This window comes from Orbicella faveolata, unplaced genomic scaffold (genome assembly GCF_042242905.1).
Source record: "Orbicella faveolata isolate gen_17 unplaced genomic scaffold, um_ofav_v1 contig_3, whole genome shotgun sequence".
NCBI classification, from domain to species: Eukaryota; Metazoa; Cnidaria; class Anthozoa; order Scleractinia; family Merulinidae; genus Orbicella; species Orbicella faveolata.
The window spans coordinates 5474553-5496131 of record NW_028301558.1 but is presented as its reverse complement, the minus strand read 5'-3'; the positions used below and the strand labels follow the sequence as shown (position 1 = coordinate 5496131).

At 39.8% G+C, this 21579-nt stretch overlaps 2 protein-coding genes and 1 pseudogene across 2 annotated transcripts; all 3 read right to left on the bottom strand.

The window, feature by feature from the left end:
* Positions 1 to 1450: 1450 nt before the first annotated feature.
* Positions 1451 to 14114, bottom strand: LOC149106170 (cathepsin K-like). Its single transcript, XM_089298373.1, has 4 exons — positions 13769 to 14114; positions 10088 to 10424; positions 3817 to 3994; positions 1451 to 2100 (listed from the first exon to the last, which is right to left on the bottom strand). The coding sequence occupies exons 1-4, from the start codon at positions 13937 to 13939 to the stop codon at positions 1911 to 1913; spliced, it is 876 nt and encodes a 291-aa protein (XP_089154499.1). The 5' UTR covers positions 13940 to 14114; the 3' UTR covers positions 1451 to 1910.
* Positions 14115 to 14430: 316 nt separating this feature from the next.
* Positions 14431 to 15669, bottom strand: LOC149106169 (uncharacterized; annotated as a pseudogene).
* A 1984-nt stretch (positions 15670 to 17653) lies between these two features.
* LOC110068178 (procathepsin L-like) lies at positions 17654 to 20832 on the bottom strand. Its single transcript, XM_020775558.2, has 5 exons — positions 20531 to 20832; positions 19736 to 19961; positions 19043 to 19315; positions 18545 to 18677; positions 17654 to 18076 (listed from the first exon to the last, which is right to left on the bottom strand). Exons 1-5 carry the CDS (start codon positions 20699 to 20701, stop codon positions 17887 to 17889), a joined length of 993 nt encoding a protein of 330 aa, XP_020631217.1. The 5' UTR covers positions 20702 to 20832; the 3' UTR covers positions 17654 to 17886.
* Positions 20833 to 21579: the final 747 nt, after the last annotated feature.

The following is a 21579-nucleotide window of genomic DNA, read 5'->3' as shown; positions in this document are numbered from 1 at the left end:
TCTATGCATAGCGTAATGAGGATTTAAATTAAGATATTAACTCAATGAAAAAATCCCGATAAAGTAATGTGCCTGGGAGCCTTTGCATTTTTTCAGTATTACCCTGCCGGCAGTCAGTTTCACAGAAAGTCTTACTTCAACCTCTCAAGAGTATTTTTTGATTGTTTGGAAATACCAAGCGATTCTAAAACCAGAAGATCATTTTGATTTCAAGTTGACCAATTTAAATCATCTATCAAATCCTGTATTCTTGACTTAATTTGTTGAATGATTATGGTTTTGGATTTTTGACTTTATGACAGTGAAAGCCAGTAATATGATATGTTGTTTTCGAAATGAATTTTCGCTATTAAAAAGAAAAACAAAAAACAAAAAAACATTCATCTGTCCTTGCGTGACAAGCATTAGGGCCTCACATGATCCACATCGTGGTGCATCTGGTGTAGAGAACGTCACACCGCAATGAACTTTCCAGCCTCTACACAGAACACTCCCAAGCTAAGTTAACGCACGATAATGGCAAAATACCGGTTGAACGGTCAACGCGCGAGAAAACGGCCAGTTAACCAGACTATGTTACACCAGAAGGCTGGAATGTTTCAAAACTTATATTTTATTCAGTGATTCTCAGCCTCTGAGGCAACATAATACAAGTTTTTGAATTCAATAACTTTGAAATCAGAATCTCACGAGTAGAGTTCAGATCCAAACAAATAAACCAAACGTCTTAGGACGCGACAGATTATCACAGTTTCATTGTTATCTACGTTTTGTAGGCAGTTTCGAAAATAAAGCTTTGAACGAAACCAAAAATTCCTTGCGAATAAGAGCATCAATCCCACATATCACCACAGGCAGCCCAATCTAATTGTACATCCTTTCACTGTTCGACGCCCTTTAAATCTTTGCATTTAATTTGTTGTTGTTTTTGTTTTGATTCCGTTTTGCAGGATAAACTTGTTGAAGACATCATGAATAACACGATTTTAGTGATTTTGACTACGGACAAAAAGTGTCCGAAAATAATACCGTCCGAAATTCGTAGACATCCGAAATTTCAAGCGTCTGAAATATTTACGGTACAGTGTAAAACTTTGAAGTAGCTCCAAAGCCCTTAGTTTCCCTTATGCTGGATTTAAGGAGCAAACTTTATTTGAGACACTGATGGACATACGTAACGGCTTGATAGAGTTTGTGTTATCTTCTCATCGGTGTGTTCTTAAAACCTTGAACCCGCAGTAAAACTATTATTGTTACAGATGTTATTTCAGTGTAATTCGTGTTTTGTAGGGGTAAATTCACTTTAACTATGTTTCAGCACAGCGTCCGAAATAAAATAAAAAGTGTCCGAAAATGAGCCGTTCCAAATTTTTTGCAAGCAATTAATAAAATGCTCCCAGACACCAAGTGACTTTTGGCACTCGTGTACCCTATCTCGACCACAACCAGAGATGCTGACCACATTTATTTTATTGCAAATGTTTTAAAAGCAATTCTTTCATATAAACAAAAAAATTCGTCTTATATTCTCAGCATACAACAATATGTCTGGATTTACGAAAAAGGTGATGCGTATGAGAATTTCAGTTTTTCACCGCAACTCACCATGAGTATTTTTTCGCGCCAAAAACATAATTTTCATAAATCCAGTCGTACATACATGTATAAAAGCTTAGTTCATTGGAGTTGGCACTTTCGTCGCTATGGTAAAATTTTAACTGAAATGGTCCACCAAACGTGGAAAAAATTTCTACTCAACAACAAATAGCTTTCTGCCGTGCAATGTTCTGAAAAATCAAGTTATTCGTCGAAACGTATCCACCTCAGCCGTCCGTACTACAAAATTCGGACCGCTCAGTCAATTAATTAGCATTCTCCCCTTCATCGTAAACTAGGTTGTCTTGCTAGGATCAAACAAGCGGATAGCTAGCAAGTGTAGCGATTCCACACTGGTTGTCCTTGTTTCTTGACATCATGATGTAGCCTTTCATTCCCCACCAGGTCCCCCAGGAGTTCTTCACTAGCCAGTAGTCTTTGCCACGATAGGTTCCATAGCCAACGACCAGACCAGCATGATCAAGATTTTGGCTGCTGCAAGATCTGTAGTAAAATAACAAATGTCTTTAAAGTGCTACTATGACGAAAATCGCATCTTTCCTATCTAAGCAATTTTAAAACATAAACAAGTGGTCTGTACGAGAAGAAAAATGCTGTTTATCATTTTCAAATATCTCTTTGTTTTTCAAATATCTCTGCTTAAGTTGTGTGTACAACTGCGATGATCAATCATATCTTCATATCTTTCACCGCAGTTCAAATATATGGTCTTTATATGGTCAAATATATGGTCTAAATTTTCTTCCGCGCGTCAGTTCAAAATCATGTTGAATTATTTTAAACATTTTTAGACGAAAGCAGCGAAAGCCAAATGTAAAATTTGAAAAAAGAAAACAGACAAAAACCCACTTAATACAATTTCAGTTGTTTATTTCCTGTAAGCCCGCTTGTTTACAGAGAAATTATCACGGAGAAGTACTGTCCATCCGCGTATTTTCCTCGGACGGGCGCTATGGGCTGATAGTGTACACGCCTCTCAGCGGATAAACACTATCGCGTCACGTGACCAGTTTGAAACGACAAGAATCGGAGAAAATTTATTGGTGAACTATAACGAATTTTAGTATAAATCTACTAGCGTTTTACCACGAATGCCGTTCTCTGATTGGCAATGAATGAATGAATGAATGAATGAAAGATTTTATTAAAGTGTCAATAGTATTTAGCTTAAAAAAAAAAACTAACTTGGGACACGTTACTCACTACCTATTCTGTTGTAGATAGTGAGTAGCGTAGCAGCGTGCGCTGGAGCCACGCCTCCTTGTGTTTTCGAAGTGCCTTTGAAGAGGATTTAGATTAAAGTTTCGAACGGGTGATAGATTTATACTAAAACAGTTAGACTATTCGCTCTCGATTTCTATGCGTGATAGCTGACTCCAGCTGCGCCCTAGTCAACTATCACGCGATAGAAATCGAGAGAGAATAATCTAATTGCTTAATAGAAACACGAGAGGAAGTTTGGGAGAACGAGAAATGCTGTGGGAACACGAGCCGACAGGCGAGTGTTTCCACAGCTTTTTCGAGTCCTCCTAAACTTTCACGTGTATTTCTATTAAACAAGTAGATTATTTGCATTTTGATTAGTTCTCACCTATGATCTATTAGAGGAAAGACGCATAGATGAAGTCAATATTATTTGGATCCGGGGGGAGGGGGGCTCTGCCATATATGGGCTATATAGGTATGTGCCGCTGTGAAGGGTATGGTTTTCAAGCAGTTTACTCTAGGATAGGGTATATAAATCAGAGCGTTTGGGTCTAGAATAGGGTATCATTTTTCACAAAACTGACTGGTTGGTTGAAGATTTTATCTAGAGTAAGGAAACCAGGAATTGCCACTCAAAAATATAAAAAAATCAAACCGGGAAGTTTAAATTTACGCAAATCAGCCTCAACAGTGTCGATAGATGGGGGGATTTGGGGAGTTTACTCTAGTATAGGTTAGCAAAATTCAGCTGAACTAGCTCTGGTATAGGCTAAGGGTTCCAGGGTCCCAGCGACACATGCCCACCCAGAAATTCCAAAAGTACCCCCCCGGGTTTGGAGCGTTGAGCGCGATCTGCGATAAAAGCGAGCCGGGCGCGATATCTTATTCTCGCGGTTTTTTCACGTCACGCACGAATCGAAGCGAAAGAGGGAATACTCGTAGTCTAAAAGGAGGCTGGCCAGCGTGACAAAAATTGCTGCGGAAATTACTCACGGTTCATCGTAGACTCCACTAGAATAGAACCGAAACGTTGATCCAACGCTTGCGTCAATGCCGACGGAGATTGGTCCCACTGTTGCGGTGGCCGATTGAAGGGTCGTTTCGTTTCCTTTAGGGATGTCGACGTACCCTGGAAAAGTGATGTGATAACAATTCATACATCGTCTCCGTACTCAATAGATTTCTCATGGTATCAGCTGCCTTGCCTACGACAGCAGCACCCGCAGTTCGAGAGGCGGTAGCGACCTTACTGTCCAACCGAAACGACAGCGATAAAAGTCTTATGAAACAACAATAAAGACAAAGCTTGCAACTGTTTTGGCCTCATGTATACGTAACTTCGGAACCCTGAGTTTGATCCGTATAGGTTTTAAATCAAATGATTTTGAGTGTAATTTGGAATAAATAAGTCCAAGTAATTTTTCAAAGACTGAAATAAAATTAAACGAGCCCGTAGGGCGAGTGCAATTTGTAGTCTTTGAGAAATTTACGAGTTCAGCAATCGAACGAAATCGAACACCAAACTTTGTGTGAAGTTGATTCTCGAATCAGCCAAACTCAATCGAACAAATCAGCGCTTGAAGCCATTTTTCCGGCTCACGTGTTATACGTAAGTCAGAAACTTGGTTTTGATTTTCAAAACGACCAAGACAACCACGACCAGTTTTGCAAAAATCAAAAGTTCGGAAATCAAGCGTTCGATTAAGTTCGATTGTCCAATTTTATTATTCTGGGCTTGTTCGATCTATCCCGATAAGTCTTGACATCAGAGTGGAGACCTGCGTAAAAAATTCAGTACAGTTCTTTCGTTTGGTGTTTTAGAATTTCCTTTTTCCGCGCAAGAACCCTAAATTCTAGCCCCGGAGGGGGGGGGGGGTACTCCCTTACGTGGGCTCAGTATAGGTACGTGCGGCCCCAAAGGGTATATGGTTTTTCCCAGCCGTTTTGTTCATAAATAGGGTATTGGTTTTGACCATATTGGCCATGAATAGGGTAGGGTTTTTGCACTCCAGTCTTGAATTGGATATGTTTTTTAGAAGTACCGTATGGCACTAAATTTTTGCGGCGGGAGTTTATTTTTGAGAATGGGCAATTTTGTGTAGTTTGCGGGAACTAATTTTTGCGATAGTAAAAGACTGGTTTTTCTTGCTGAGCACTAATTTTTGCGATTTCGGGAAGTCGTCGTTAATTGAAATTACAACATTTTCGCTTTTTTAAATTAAACTACGTGTAATTGACAATAGTCCAGTAATTAGTGTCTCTCTACTATAGTAACATCGTGTTCTTGTGTGGCTGATTGCTCCAGCAATTGATCAGCAGTAATATTTCATCGTTATGTTTCTGAACGAAAGAGACGTTTTAAATAATCAAAGGACACTTATGGTCAAACTCGTGGATTAAGTAATCTAGAGATGAAATATGCTGGTGCACGTGCTGTTACTGGTGTATTATTAAAGGCTGTTAAAACAAGCCGGGTTCATACTACGCGAGGTAGTACTTATCTCACAAAGTGTAGCCTTAATTCGTTGGCTTTTGTTGCACGCATATTACAAGAACATACGTCTAGAATAGCTAAGGGTTCTTGGGTCACAGAGGTCACTCCTGCCCAAAAAATCATAGAGTGCTCCCCCCGTTTCCCCACACCCAGATCATGATGTTGATGTTTGTCTGCCTGGTGGGAAAATTTGCATGTAGTCAAGTCGTACGAGCTTACAAATGATTTTCATTGCTTTTCATTCAAGGCTATGTGAGGTTTCTTATGAGACAGCACTTCTTTTCCAATGTGGAACCGGTTGTCTCTGTATATTATTGCAGTTTAAATACATCAAAACAAGTAGCCTCTTTTGCAAGCATTTTCAGTGTTGATTTGAAAAATCTGTCGACCCATAAATATGTGGTCCAACAAGCTCACAGTGGTTTTCTTTCCCTTAGTTATCTTTTCCTGAATCAAGAAGCAAAAGTGTAAACAAAAGACAGGGTAAAACTCATTTAAGCTTATCAACATCAAGTATTTGGGAATTTCTTTCCAAGTTTATGTGCATTTCACATCCCACTTAGAGTTCAGATCAATGTACTAAAATAAACACGACAGGTACAGAAAGCACAACTTTAATCTAAACTTAACTCGATGTTGCTTGAAAGTGGACAACTCAACATGAAAAACGTAATACAAACTGCAAAGCTGTGAGTGAAAGTGCTGCTTGAGTGAACGTTGGATCTCACAGGTGATCTATAACAAGAGGCTCCAAGTAGCCTATACTCATGCGCAAGAGAATACAAGTCATATAAAATAGATACGCAATGCGTACATAGTCAGAGAAGCAATTTGAAAACGTTTGCCATCTGACAACTAGAAATAATACGGGAGAAACGCTAATTTGAAAAAAAGTGCATCATAGATCTAAGATATAGATAATTAAGATGTAGGAGAGAAGATAAATGCTGTAACGCAATATGCCGTCTTTATTACAAGGATATCATCAGGCGAATAACAAAGCAAGCTGAGTCGAAAAATTATAGAATATAGAGAATAAACAAACGATCAGAGTTGCGAATTGGATGAAATATCTTTTTTCATAGCAATTCTGAACTAAATCTCTTTGGACATTTTTTGTTCAAGTGTTAGACTTGTTTATGTTGGTTGTTCGGAATATATTCTAGTACTGGGCCATTGTAACAAATATCAACTTTGCCTTATTTTTACTATATTTGTAATTTGATTTTAAAGTATACTTGAAACTTGATAAAATAACAGTACTCCTCAGTAGGCACCTGGTGTTTTTTGTAAGTTATATCATGCAATGCCATATTTCCGAGAATTAAAATATTGTTATATATATATATATATATATATATATATATATATATATATATATATATCCTTACACATGTTGCTAAAAATGTAATGTTTCAATAATTCGTACAAAATACAAGGTGTACTACACTAACCAAGAAGCAGAAAAAGAAAAAGGAAAAAAAAACTTAAACACACAAGTGTTTTATTACCTGACATTGTTTGTCACATTCTTCTTGACTCGAGCATGCAATTTCAGTTTTTAATGGACACAAACCTTGTACCAGAATAACTTTAAGTATATTACAGTCCTTTTTGCATTTTCTAAAAGCTAAAGATATAAACAGTTGTCTGAAATAACACCAAAAACACTTTCTCATGGGAACTCGAGCAAGTGAATTTTAAAGTTCAGAGGAATTGTCAGGCAAAACACGGGTAAAATTTCATCATCAGTTTCATTTCACCAGTACTTTCAAGTGTTTCATATATTACGTCAAAATTTATTTTCTTCATTTGGTGTTGTTAGAAATGATTTCTTTTAAGAAGATATTTAAAAGAGTCACACAGAAGTTTCCAATAATCTCGGTACAAAGTTTTAGTCCACTTGTTACTCGAACTTTTGGTGGATTCCTTCTAATTAACACCTAAGCTAGTATATAACTATAACTGAACTGAACGACTTTAATCTGCATTTGATAATGGCGACAAGATAACGCCGAAACGCCAAGTTATAGCATTTATTTTTCTTTTAAAATAATTTCTTTGTAACTGAGTATCTTTTGGGATTTTAGGGACACAAGAAACTTGAAAATTTTGTCCTGAAATCCTCGGACACATGCTAGAATATTCGGCAGGTTTCTTTTACAGGTCACAGGTCACAGATCACAGGTCACAGGTCACAGGTCACAGGTCACAATCAAAACACTCAGTAAATTTTGCGATGTAACAATTACTGAGATTCCCGAGAGGTTTATCGATGTTTCCATGCAACAAACTCTAACTAAAAATGTTTTACTTTATAATTTTAATGAAAACAACAACAACAACAACAAAAAACATCATAAAACAGATGCATACAAGTGCGTCCCAAGTGCAACTATAAGAGCTCTTTCTTGAAAAAAAAAGCGCGTAGGGGAAATCATTTGTAGCACTGAAATTAAAAAAAAAAAATTGATCCAAAGAAAGCTAAGACTTATAACTGTTGAAAACATAAATTGTTTTTAGCCTTTCAATATAATATGAAAACGAAAGAGGCTTACACTGATCCGTGAATTATGCATCTACTTACGCGTGATTTGTGAACCAACGACTTTTGCGGGAATAATTGTTCACTTTTTTTGGAGATTTTAGCGTCATTAAAGCTCGTAAACTACACCAAACTAGATGTAAAACCTGTCCATTCAACGCAACTGAGAACTAACCACAGCGACAGTGTAGCAGGAGGACCTAGAATCTAGTCTGTCACGATGTGTCACGCATGCACACGGCATTTCGATGCATCAAAATGGAGGGTTCTGTATGTTTTGCGAAACATGGATAGAATTTGTATTTTTATGTAACACATGATTTAGCCTTTGCATTTTTACGTGAAAAGTGATTTTTTCTGTTAACGTGAAGCTGCTTTCGAATTTTTTGCGATGCGTGAAAAGGCCGATTAATCATGCGTGAAATTGTTTTCAGAGTAGGTATAGGGGACCCTCTTGCTTCTGTTTAGTACATACTCGTTGTATGGATTTAAAAAATATATATATATAGAAATAAAACTATCATAATGAATTATCTTATTACGATAAAATATATTAACACTATACGTTTGAAAGCTATATTTCAACCCATTTCGTATATATACCACCCCTAGGAATTTTTTCATTAAAATTATAGAGTAAAACATTTTTAGTTAGGGTTTGTTGCATGGAAACATCGATAAACCTCTCGGGAATCTCAGTAATTGTTACATCGCAAAATTTACTGAGTGTTTTGATTGTGACCTGTGACCTGTGACCTGTGACCTGTGAAAGAAACCTGCCGTAGAATATTGATATATCCAAAGTGGCCTATTACCTGCCCGTTTTGTTGAACACGTCCATTTACACGAACAGGAAGCATTTTTTGACCAAAAGAATAAGTATACAGAGCACGTTCTTAGTAAATCATTCTTCGTAATATGTCCTTGAATCTCCAAAACCGTAATAAATTTGAGACTTGTCATATTTTCAGATGGCGATCGACATAAACGATGGCTTACCTCTCCAGAGACACTTTCTTGTTGTTCATGCATGCTCACATGCCAGTTCAGAATCTTAACAACAAACTTAAGTACTGATAGGTACTTTCACACCGTATTAAATTGGTGAAAAAGCACAACGTTTGCGAAAGAATGGCACCTTCTTGAAGAATCCAATATGGCGGATGGAGCTCCAAAGACCGTGGTAAATGTACGCATGCATAAATTTGCATGCACAAATGTGACACCAAAACGGAGAAACGCAGCCCAATCCTTAACTCATGCGCCACACTGCGCATGAGTAATCATTTCGGCTGGCCTCAGGTTTAGATGTTACTAAATTATAAAAATGAAATTACAACATTTTATAATGGTGCCGATGTTTGTCCTGTTTTCAATAGTTGTTTCGTTCATTAAAAACTGTTTGCTTCGCTCATATAAGTCCATTAAGGTCGACGAATAAGACACATTCTCATCAAAGCTTACCACATTAGCATGTCAGGTCACTTTACAGCAAACTAATGCTCATCTCCTGGTCATGCTTAACGCCTGGACGAGTATGAAATTCAGCCTTCAAGTTGGCCATAGTACTAATTCGAACATTCCAACTCCACTTCAATTTAGCGAAACACCTAATGGTCGTGTAGAAGCTACAAAATCATCAATTTGGTCTGCAAACCTAGGGCTGACTGCACGGTTACATGGCTTCAGGCTCGGTTACTATTCCAATATGGCGTCCGGCTCGAGAGCGCCCGAGTCCGACGACAAATAGTAACCGGACCGACTAATTACGAACAGTGTCTACAGCCGTGGGAGTGAGTCCGTGTGAGTCCCCGCAACAAACACGTTTCTACGCTTCGCGTATCCACGAGTTTAAAAAGCAGCAACAAGATTCTTCATGTGATGTCTGTGCCCCTCGGAGGGGCACCAACATGGTGAAAGGAGCATCTCTACGTTATTGAGTTTTGCTATTGAAGTGCAAATTTATATAACTCTAGAGCTTGAAGGTATTGAAATTAATACTCCATCTAGTTCAAGAACTGTTCAGTTGGTAACAACGTTAGCGGTGACTCATCTTTGACTTATGCGACTGCCTTCTTTATATATATTATGTCACGCAACGCGAAGCTTGGAAATTCAAACGTGTTCTACTACAAAACGAAGAACCCTGTCGAGCTTAAAACGTTGTAAAACGTCAAATTCTTAGAGTGTCTTATATCTGATGAAACTAAAACCTCAGAAGGAAAGGTAATTTTTAATTTTGAAATATGATGGCGTCGACGCTCTTGCTCCTCTTGCTCTCCTGATTACGTGACTTGTGAAATCATACCACGAGTAAGAACAGAGAAATCGATCACCTTGACTTTTGACTCTTGTGACATACCCCTCATTTCTCCAGTCAACTTCAGTTGGCAAGCTGACGTGACTAGGTTTCAGGTAGGCTGAGTCGCTTCTCTTGGTCTCGTTGGAAAAGTGGTATGGTGGTCGCAGGTATAGGAAGCTGAATTCATTTTGAGTGAGGTCTCCAAAGTGGTTCATAGCCAACCGATATGAGCGACCTTGGGAGTTGTGCTCGTTGATTGTCTAGTATGAAAATGTTTATAGGTTAATGTATTTCAAGCACTATGTGTCCTATGTGAAAAAGATTCTTTTCCAGTGATTAACGCGGTGGAAATATTTTCAGCTGGGCCCAGTGTAAGGTGTTTCTTCGTCTCGTTTTTTCATGAAACAGCACCTCGTTCCCAACATGGTGGCACCAACAATTGTGTTTAGATCGTTATTAACATAATTTTTATATAATATTACTTGTAGATTAAATATAGGTCCACATTAGCCTCTGGCTGCCTTTAATTTAACCTATTTCAAATAAAGTATGTATGTATGTATGTATGTATGTATGTATGTATGTATGTATGTATGTATGTATGTATGTATGTATGTATGTATGTATGTATGTATGTATGTATGTATGTAGGGTCTCTCGTCTTATCGCCCAACCAGAGGGAAGATGAGAGACACTGGGAACGAGGTTGATGAGGGAAGACGAGGTAGCTTGGGAACGGGGTTGACGAAACAGCGGCTACAAATCCCGGAGGGAATTCCCATATGAAAAGGACGGGGGTGCTCGTCATACCTTTTAGGGGTTAAAAAGCGGTTTTGGTACCTCATAGGGTGTTTAGCCTCAAAAGGTCCTCAGTGGAGCTTTTGCAGCACCTTTTAGGGTATCGAGCCAAAAAAAAAAATGGCGGGAGATAACGTTTCGTTTTAAAATTGGTACCTCTTAGGGATGAAAAACATTTCAAGCCACCTCCACAAAACAGGATCTTGGTACCTCTTAGAGGCCACAAATCTGCTATGCGAGTTTATCGACCTGAAGCAAAGGATAGTTACTTTTTTTCTCTTTTTAAACGTTAGAAGATCGCGTCCTCGCGTCGGCGTCGCCGATTCCCGTTTCGTAAACGGTCGATGTCATCGTTTGGTAACCAAGCCTTTCAGAATGGACGATGCCATATCTGCTTTAGGATAGGCCTGGACAAGGTAGAAACTGGTTTTAATTTGTTGATTGGGTAAAACGCACTCGTCAAGTGCTTGATTGTTCATATTCACACTGGTTTGCTTGCGGTTAGCTTTTATTTGATGGTTGAGGCAACTCTATCATTAATATTTAAGAAAGTGACGTTTTATAATGGTAATTGAACTGAGTGGAGTGCAATTTGGCCTGAAATCACAAGTGTGATTTCAGACTAAAATTGCACGACACGAAGTTCAATTGCCACTTTATTAGATCCATTTTGAAATCGCACGATTTTATCGCCTTAAATTTTAGATTTTTGGTCCCAGTAGCCGGTTTGTTAAAAAAAGCGGAACCGGAAACGCCTTTACGTCTCATTTAGTATGCAAAACGATGTCATGTGACGAAAACCCATTCGAGCATGACAAAGAAACAAGCAGTTCTGAAATCAGAACGAAAATAGTCTACTTCAGGTACAAAAGTTCAGTTCTCGTCGCCTTAATCAATGACGGAAGGCCTTCCCTTCTTTTGTGGTTGAGGCTGAGACTTTCATTGTCTTTGGACAAGGAATTTGAAGATGCATCCTGTGTAATTCTGCGATCGATTTCTTTTGAGTTGTGAAACTTCCTCGAGTGCACGATGCCCAGTGGTACCTCTTAGGGTTGAAAAACATTTCAAGCCACGTCCACAAAACAGGATCATGGTACCTCTTAGAGGCCACAAATCCGCTAAGCAAATAGTCAGTATGGAAGACGATACTGAATTAGTCTTGGTCTTAAATATAATCGTTAGAAGATCGCGTCTTCGCGTCGACGTCTTGACGAGGACGGACCTATTGACCCGAATTGGTTGTTATCCTTTGTTTTTTTGTACTGTAGTCGTTTAAACCCGAGGTAGGTAACACTACCCACTAACTAAAGGCTCAAGGACCTTAGTACCCACTTGTGTAAATATGTACCGGCGAACTTAATCCCTAGGGGTGACCCTGCGATGGACTAGCATCCCATCCAGGGGGAGCAGAAATACTCCTAGTCGCTTCATGCTACAGAAGCCTGGATAAGCTCCGGCCGCATGGGCCACTTGGCTTGTACGTAGACTTATCCTTTTACCCTTGGCATAAGAATGATCCTATGTACAATATTTGAGGCATTTGATGAGAGTCTGAATGGGGGTACCTCGATAACACTATACACTTAAATTTTTGGCTCTGTAACACAGAACAGTTAAATTTTAGGCATTTTAACATTAACAGTAAAAAATTCTCTGTAACAGTAAATTTTATCCAGAAGAAAACAAAAACGGCCCTTAGAAGGGCAACGTTATTTTGTTCAGTATAGCAAGAAGTTTTCGGCCTCTTTCCGACGATTCCCGATCTTTTCGGAAGATTTCCGAAGATTCCCGAAGACAGCCGAAGATTTCCGAAGACTGCCGAAGATGTACAGAGACTACCAAAGGTAGACTACTCGTTGAGCCCAAGAAATTCCCTCAGATGTTTCTTGACGGCTGCCACGCTGGATTGCTTCGAAAGGTCGAAAGTGACACTGCTTCTATGCCTTTCGAAACCAGAATCCTCTCCGCTTCTATAGAAGCTCACTAGCACTTTGACAACATCGGAGGAGAATCCACTCGATGCCGATGCCGCCATCGCCGCCATGATGTTTTGACGCTGACCAAAGGATCGTGGGCTTCTGGCGCGAGGTAGTTCCCAGTGCTACCCAGGCTTCCCAGAATAGACAGAATACTGTTGCACATTGGGTCGAAAAGGAAAACTACAGAACTTTTGAGAGGCTTTGAGCACGGACTCAAAGTTCATGAGTGATTTTATTATCGATTTTCGTAGACCAGATAAGAATTTACAACGCTAAAAGACTATGGGACCCTATGGGGTTTCCACGAAAAACCCTATAAACACTAACAATATTTTCTCCAGAAACACTAAACATTAAACTTTTGGCCAATTTAACAGCAAACACTGAAAATTATGGTCAAATAACACTAAACACTAATCCCCGTTCAGACCCTCATTTGATTAGTGTGAGTCCGTTCAAATTTTTATTTTTTTTGCGCCGATAAATTCGGTCTTCGATAACATAAATCCATGGATATGCAAAATGAAAATACGAAAATATGAAAAGGCAGATCACTCACACTGTATGGTTGGTCCATTTATTTATCGATTTCCGTACTACTATTTATTTTCGATCGATTCTCTCAAAAATGATCTACTCTCGGTTTTATCGATTGAACAGAGTTTCAGTGGGCCAGACAGGTTGGTGATCTTTGTTTACCAAGGACTAGGTGGCTTGTACTTCGGATGAAATACAAGTTGGTGATGAGTGCGTGGTGAGTATTGAATACATCTACAAAAATAGTTCGGTGTCCTGAGTTATTCCGATTAGTTCTCATAGTATCTCACCTTAAGGTTGTCTCTCCAAATAGCTTTCCTCATTGCCTCCTCGCTCTTGGTAGCGTAGCTTTTACCATGAAAACTCTTCCACGCTTCCCACTGTAATTCATCTTCTTCTACCTTGAGGACAAAGCCACTAGTTGCAGTCAGGTACAACAAGAAAGCGAGAAATTCCTTCATTTTGCTTCCGCGTCTGGAAAATGTGTTGGAAACTCGGAGCAGTTTTTCGTGTTTCTTCTTTTTTCTTCTTCCATGAGCCAGTGAAGGAATATGAGCGATAGACTTGGATAAAAAGTTATCAGAATTATGACAAACAAAAGGTCACAAGGCTTCCCCATAATGTCTTGTGGCGCATCACAAGAAAAACTGTGCATTGGAAATTGGATTGCAATAGTCCCATGACACATCATATATTCGTTTTCGACCTCTAGATGGTTTTTGAGTTTGGACTCCAATTTAGTAATGAATAAGTTATTTTTATATAAAAGAGGTAAAAAACGTTCTCTGGTAAAATTGTTTAAAGTTGTGAGCTTTCAACAGCCAGTCTGCTGTCTTCGACGGACAAAAATGAAATGATAAAATAGACCTAAAAGTTTTTGAATATAACAAGCGAATGGCATATATTAAATAGAATACGTGTGGAAGGATATGAGAATGCTAAAAGTGTAAAATTAGTGTTTGTTTAAAAGAATGTTATATTGTCCCGGCAGAGGGCACGAATTGTTGTCGGCCTCGACCGTTTTCGCTGTGTGCCAGGATCCCAGCGTCTTTCTATAATGTGGCTGTTGCCTTTGTCAATTATCTCAGCATTGTTAAAGTCGATGGTATGATCAAAGGTCCAGGCATGTTTCGCTACGCTGGAGCCTTTAGCACATTGTTTAGTATTTCTGATATGTTCTTTTCGCCTTGTACTAGACGATCTTTTTGTCTCGCCGATGTAACTCCGGGGACAAGACCCACAAGGGATTTTGTAAACAACATTGCACTGGTCGTCGACCCGAGGTCGAAACTTGGGAACAGGGAACTCTTGTTGTAGTGTTTTGATTGGTTTGTTGGTTACTCGAATATCGTGACTTTTGAGAATTCTAGAAAGAGGCTCGGTAATACCTTTGATGTAGGGAAGGACCGCGAAGCTCTGACTATTCGTTGGGTCAGCCCAACTGAAGAACATCCTGACTAGTTCTTCAGGTGTAGGTGTTGGAGGAGTCAAAGATTTCTTTCTTATGATATCAGCAGTGCCTTTTTGTGGGTAGCCATTAGATTGTAACGCGGTGCTAATGCGATCAATTTCACGGGCTTTTCCAGCTTCAGAGTTTGGAAGTTTTAGGGCTCTATGTAAAAGTATCGCTGCAGTGCTGATTTTGTGCTCTCTGTCATGATGTGAACGGAAATCAAGATATCTGTCCGTGTGCGTGGGCTTCCGATAGACATCAATGTTGAGCCTCTCATTATCGCCAGAAATAAGGGTGTCGAGGAATGGCAGCTGGCCATTAGATTCGTGCTCGATCGTGAAGGAAATATGCAGTCGATAGAGTTCAGTGAGTCATGAAAAGAAGTAACTGCATTCTTTTTGATGACACAAAAACTGTCGTCTACGTAACGTTTCCAGATTTTGGGTGGAACCGGGGTTGAATCGATTGCTGTTTCTTCAATTTCCTCCATACATAAGTTGGCTACTACGGGGCTGACAGGGCTACCCATGGCACAGCCGTGGATTTGTTTGTAGATGTCGTCATTGTAAATGAAATAAATGTTGGACAGCACAAAGTTTAGTAAACAAATTATGTCATCAATGTCTAGATTGCTTCTGGAATGGAGAGAATATCATCCTCTAGTTTCTTCCTGATGTAGTTACAGGCTTTTTCTACAGGAATAGCGGTGAATAAGGAAACAACGTCGAAGGAGACCATGGTTTCATCATCTAAGATGTTGATGTCAGCTATATCACTGGAGAACTTCTGTGAGTTAGGGACTGAAAAGCCATTTCGATTTTGAATAGGTGCTACGATGTTGGTGAGAAATTTTGAGGTGTTGTAAAGTGCAGAACCGATGCATGTTACGATGGGTCTGAAAGGGTGTCCCTCTTTGTGATGTTTGATGGAACCGCGGATGGTAGGTGGTACTGATACCATCGGTAGATCTCAACTTGAAGTAGGTGGATTCATCGATCTTTTCTTGTTTCTTTAAATTCAAGAGTATGGCATTAGGTCTAATTTATCATTTCATTTTTGTCCGTCGAAGACAGCAGACTGGCTGTTGAAAGCTCACAACTTTAAACAAATTTTACCAGAGAACGTTTTTTACCTCTTTTATAATGAATCCTGGTATCGGATCGTCAATATTTCTATATATTTTTATATAATTACTAAATTATTACGGTGGCGAAACTGGGAACATACTTCATATACCTGTGGGAACTCTTCGGAACATTTTAAGAGCATTATGTTGACTATGTTGTCTATCACTGCAAACTTACAAGTCTTTGTTCTTTTCTCCGCGAAAGATAAAAGGCGCAACATATAAAATGTGGCTCAACTCTGATGACTATATTCTCTTCCAGTCTTTCTTCTAAGAATGGCTTGCGACTACGACTGTGTTTTTTGGGGAAAATTCTGCTCACGACTGACGCTACCAAATGCACTTTGTAGTAAGTTGTCTACGAATGATTCGACGTTATGTCTGAACGCTACACCAAATAACTTCAGTCAGAGAGGTATTTGTTCCAATAAAATTCGGCTGTAGTGTAATAACAAGGCACCCTTATCTGTTATCTTATAGTCGTATCATGTGTTAGGAATAAAGTTAAAACAAAAGTAATAATGCGTCTATTGTCACAAGTTCTGAAGTTGTCAACATGATTAAGAATCGTGATCGAGTGTGTGATCACAAGAAAAGCATAGGTGGCTTCCAAGACCTTTAAAAGCAGTCATACCTGTATTTTAACACGCTTAAAAGTAGACACCCTTTATTACAGTAAGCGGGCAGTGGCATTATGGTTCTGAATCTAGGCGTGTAATATGACATCCGTTTTTTCCGGGGTGCGACATTTTTCAGTTTATAAAATGCCTATTTTAGCGTTTAAATACGCAACGCGCGATAGGGATTAAATTTGGTGACTTTTATCAATAAAACAAAATAAAATATGGGGTTTTGTATAAACCGTTTGTCAGTCATTGATTTACTGGTCGTGTTTTAGTGACCGTTGCCGTTGTGGAGAGGTGACCGTTGAAGAGTAGTTCAAATAACTTGCGTGAATGTATGGACTGTCCGCCGGGGCAAAAAAACAGTTGCTCTTGCAGAGTGGTGGCAGTTAGTGAAGGTTCGACCGTAGTCATTGATTATTTAATTATTTTTTGATTTCAGTTAAAAGTGGTTAACTGTGAGAACTTCCGAGACGTAACCTCGGGTTATGTGGACTCTGTGAGGATATAGGAGAGGAGTGGGGGACTTTTGGGGGACGAGGTGGGCAATGCAATCCAAAAGGACCCGCTAGTTAGTCATAAAGGCAATATTGGCTTGATTGGAGTGGCAGAAATCGAGTCAAGAGACGGTATGGATTTTAGGCATTCGCACTCACTCTCAAATGTCACCATGACATTTGAGAGAAAAGATATGGAATTAAAGTTTTGCAGGGGCGTATTACATAACTAATTGATGACGAAACATAAGGTATTAATCTAACCACGTAATCCTGAAACCGAGTCTAAGCTTTTTGGATTTAAAACTAGTACACGTAGCTGACGTGATTTCGCGAGACTTGCTCCTCCCCCCAAAAATGCCCCCAAAAAATCATGACATCACTGAAATTGCCAGAAATGCTTCACTCCACCCCGTCACGTTTTATACACCAGTGTCCCCCTTCGTCTGGACTACAGACATTGATCACCACACATATTTTGTAGCAAATGCTTTACAAACAGTTTATTTCGCGTTGCAAAGTTTTCCATCTTTTAGTATACTGAGCATTCAAAAATGCTCAGTATGCTACATATCAACATAGCAGAAAAACATTTTTTTTTTCAAGAAAACTTTCAAAGGCCGTCTTAAACAATAAATGTTAATCCTCTTAAATAGAGGTGCGATTATTCTTCCGATCAAAAGAGTACAATTATTTGATTCAGTTCAGATCAGACAAGCGGGTAGCTGGCGCTGGTGGCGATCCCACACTGGTTGTTCCTGTTTCTTGACATCATGATATAACCTTGCATTCCCCAGCCAGTCCCCCAGGAGTTCTTCACTAGCCAGTAGTCCTGGTCTTGATAGGTTCCATAGCCGACGACCAAAACGCCATGATCAAGTCTTGTGCTGCTGCAAGATCTGTAAAAAAAAAAAAAAAAAGCAAAAACAAATGCTGTTGAACTCTTTTGGAAATCGTGATGTAAAAGGTTGATTTTAGTAAATGCCTATATTTCCGTCACGCTATTGAAGACTAATTGCATTACATTGTATATGTGGGGGGTCTATATGGATGGTAACGCAACGCTTTGTGTAGCCTAAGAATAGCATGAGAAACCGTATTCTGGACTTTTCCCCACGATTACGCCTTTTGAAAAATGTCAATGATCTTGAAAACCCAAGGTTTTCAGAAAAGAAACCATATTTTATGTATTTAACTTCGCAAAACTAAAATACATTAAAAATTCATTAAGCAGGAAGACCCCTACAGCGTAGCCAATTACAGTGAATCCCAGGCTTACTGATAAGAGTTCTCAGTTTCCGTAATCCAAGGAAACTAAAAGGCAAACTGAAAGGGAAGAGGGCTAACGCGACAAACACTGTACTTACTGCTCGTTGTAGACTCCACTGTGATAGAACTGGAACGACATATGGCTGGCGTCAATGGCGACAGAGATTGGGCCTACTGTAGCGGTGGCGGACTGAAGGGCTTCTTCGCTTCCTTGAGGGACGTCGACGTACCCTGGAAACAAAGGAGAGGGGATGATTAAATGCGGAATCTCCTTTCTCATCAACAGGTTTCTCATAGTATCAGTATGGAGAATATTATACGGCCATCAGTGTATTGTTACGACCAGCTGGATTATTTTGTAGTGATACTGTAAGGACTAAATGGACAATTTAGCAAAACATCCTTAGAATTGAAAGTTCCCAAGAGAAAAATACCAGGGGAAAAGTGGGCGTAGTTCACAAGCGTTTCGCAACGCCACTCTCATTCTATACTGTTCTCGTCCTCAAAGCAGCTTGTCCCTCTTAGCCGGGGAGGCCTTGGCATGAGCAAGAGTTTAACCCTGAACATGAAATCCTAAAGCTTTTCACTTGTCTTACCCGTGTCTGTAGCTCCAACGTTGTTTGGATTATATCGGCAGTTGTCGTTTCTCGCCTCATACGGGTAACTGGCCTCCGTGTCGATTCCGCCATTAGCTTTGATGTACCTGAAGGCATTATCCATAAGTCCACCCTGGCAGCCATGATTGCCATAACTTGTGGAGCAGTCGACCAGATTCTGTTCGCTGAGGGAGACGAGTTGTCCTGTTTTCTTAAAGTGTTGTCCTTCCAGTGATCCAGTTGCGCTGAAAGCCCAGCAAGAACCGCACTGGCCTATATGGCAAAATAGGAAATTGTGAAAAATGGACCTTGTTTAAAGTCAGTTTCTGGAATTAAAACAACCATACTCTCATTTCGAAAAAGAACACTTGCCTTATGTCTGGTTTTCTGGCCTAGGAATATCATATTACTAAACTTGGTTTGCGAAATCACTATTACCGCAACCTCATACGCAACGCTCTTTCATTTGGTTTCGTCACGGGGTTTCTAAAAAAGATTGCGTTACGAGCTGAAAAGCAGGTCCGTGTCAGAGGCTAATCCAAGAAACTGCAGTAATGACTACAAAATTAACTAGCGAAAATCCCAAAGATCTGATTACGACCGGAAAAATAAAGAAGAGCTAGAATCAAGAGAAAATGAGGTGGATCATGGTCTCTTGCTAGAATGGAGTTTCATCCTGGAGTATCGTCATACCTTGATTTTTGACTCCCGTGACATAGCCCTCGTTTCTCCAGTCCACTTCAGTTGGCAAACTCACGTGACTAGGTTCCAGGTAGGTCGAGCCGGTTCTCTCAGTCTCGTTGGAAAAGTGGCTTCGCATTCCGAGGTAGAAGAAGCTGTATTCATCTTGCGTGAGATCTCCAAAGTAGTTCATGGCCAGCATGTGTGAGTGACCTTGAGAGTTGTGCTCGGCGATTTTCTGGTATGAAGATAATAGGAAATAAATCTAAGTTGCTAATAAGAGGTTTATACTGTCCGGCCGTACTGGACACAAGCAAAAATCACTGGAATGAACACCAATAAAATCTCTCGGCGGCGAAAACAATTGATTCCACTTCTTTACAAGTTATGAATATGGCAATAAAAAAAACACCAAAACACCTTTTTGACAAAAATAACAAGGACGCTACTATGTGACAAAAGATTCCTTTTGTACTACTGTTATATAATTTAACCCAGGGGCAATCTTCCCGCAGGCGTATGTGTAACCGCGGCCATCAACCCGCCAAGCAAAACTTCCGGCAGTCATTTCCGTCTTTTTAGGATTAGATCTCTGAAGCAAGGAACCTTGAAAACAACTTTCCCTATGTTATCCACTCCTTTAATTAATCCCATCAAATCTGCAAGTAGTTTTAAATGGCTTCAAATCACAAATCATGTACTGTACAAAGTTTATCACCAAAGGTGTCATGTTTATCAGGTCTTCCCAGGTAGTTCTCACGAAATTGCTTCACTTTTAATACAAGTTTTCATTTTTCCTTATCTCACCTTAAGGTTGTCTCTCCAAATAGCTTTCCTCATTGTTTCCTCGCTCTTGGTGAGGTAGCTTTTACCATGAAAACTCTTCCACGCTTTCCACTGCAATTCATCTTCTTCTACCTTGAGGACAAAGCCACTTGCTACAGTCAAGCACAACAAGAAAGCGACAAATCCCTTCATTTTGCTGCTTCGGGGTCAAGAAATTTGTAGGAGACTTGGATTAACTGATGTTCTTCTCCGATGCGCAGTAAAGGAATCAGCTTTAATAGCAGCGTGGAAAGCTCTTTATAGTGTGGCTGACAAAAGGTCACAAGACGTCTTTATGACGTTGATACATCACGAGGAAAGCAGGTTTTAAATAGATTGCGACACAAGCTAAGTGGTGAAAGCACGATGAACTATTGGTGACTGAAAGCCCGGTCTAAAAGCATTTTGAGTTGCTAAAAAAACATCAAGCTGTTCGGAATTTTTCACTCTGAAGATAATGTGTGATATAGGACCAATTTACTTTTCTTTTGAGAAAAAATAGAAAAAAAATCCTGGACTACATCATGGAAGATGTCACTTTATGTCATGTGGTCCGTCACGAGATCTTCGCGAGATGAGCTCAGTTGTCAATAAATGCTGAGCAATAGTGTAGTTACCACGGTAACCTTAGCTAAGCCGGTAGACAAAGCCTTTCCTCACACCCACCCCCCCCCCCCCAGAAAAAGTGTGGCCCGTCACGAGTTCTTTGTGAGAACTGCTGACGTCACACACTGAGCTGAGTTCCGCTTCAGCTCAGTGTCAATAATTGCTGAGCAATAGTGTAGTTGCCCTCGCTAAGCTGGTGGATAAAGCCCCCTTTTCCAAAGAGAAATTCAATGTGGCTTGTCACGAGTTACGTTCTCTGCGAGAATTTCTGATGCACACACTGAGCTTAGCCGGGCTGTCTTTTGTCTGGGAACAACGATAGGCGGCTGTAAACACAGGCATAGCAGTTCCGTCAAATTTGGAAGTATCATGGAAACTCGTCACCAACGGCCGTGAAAATTTGGCGGTATTAACGGACTAGGGTC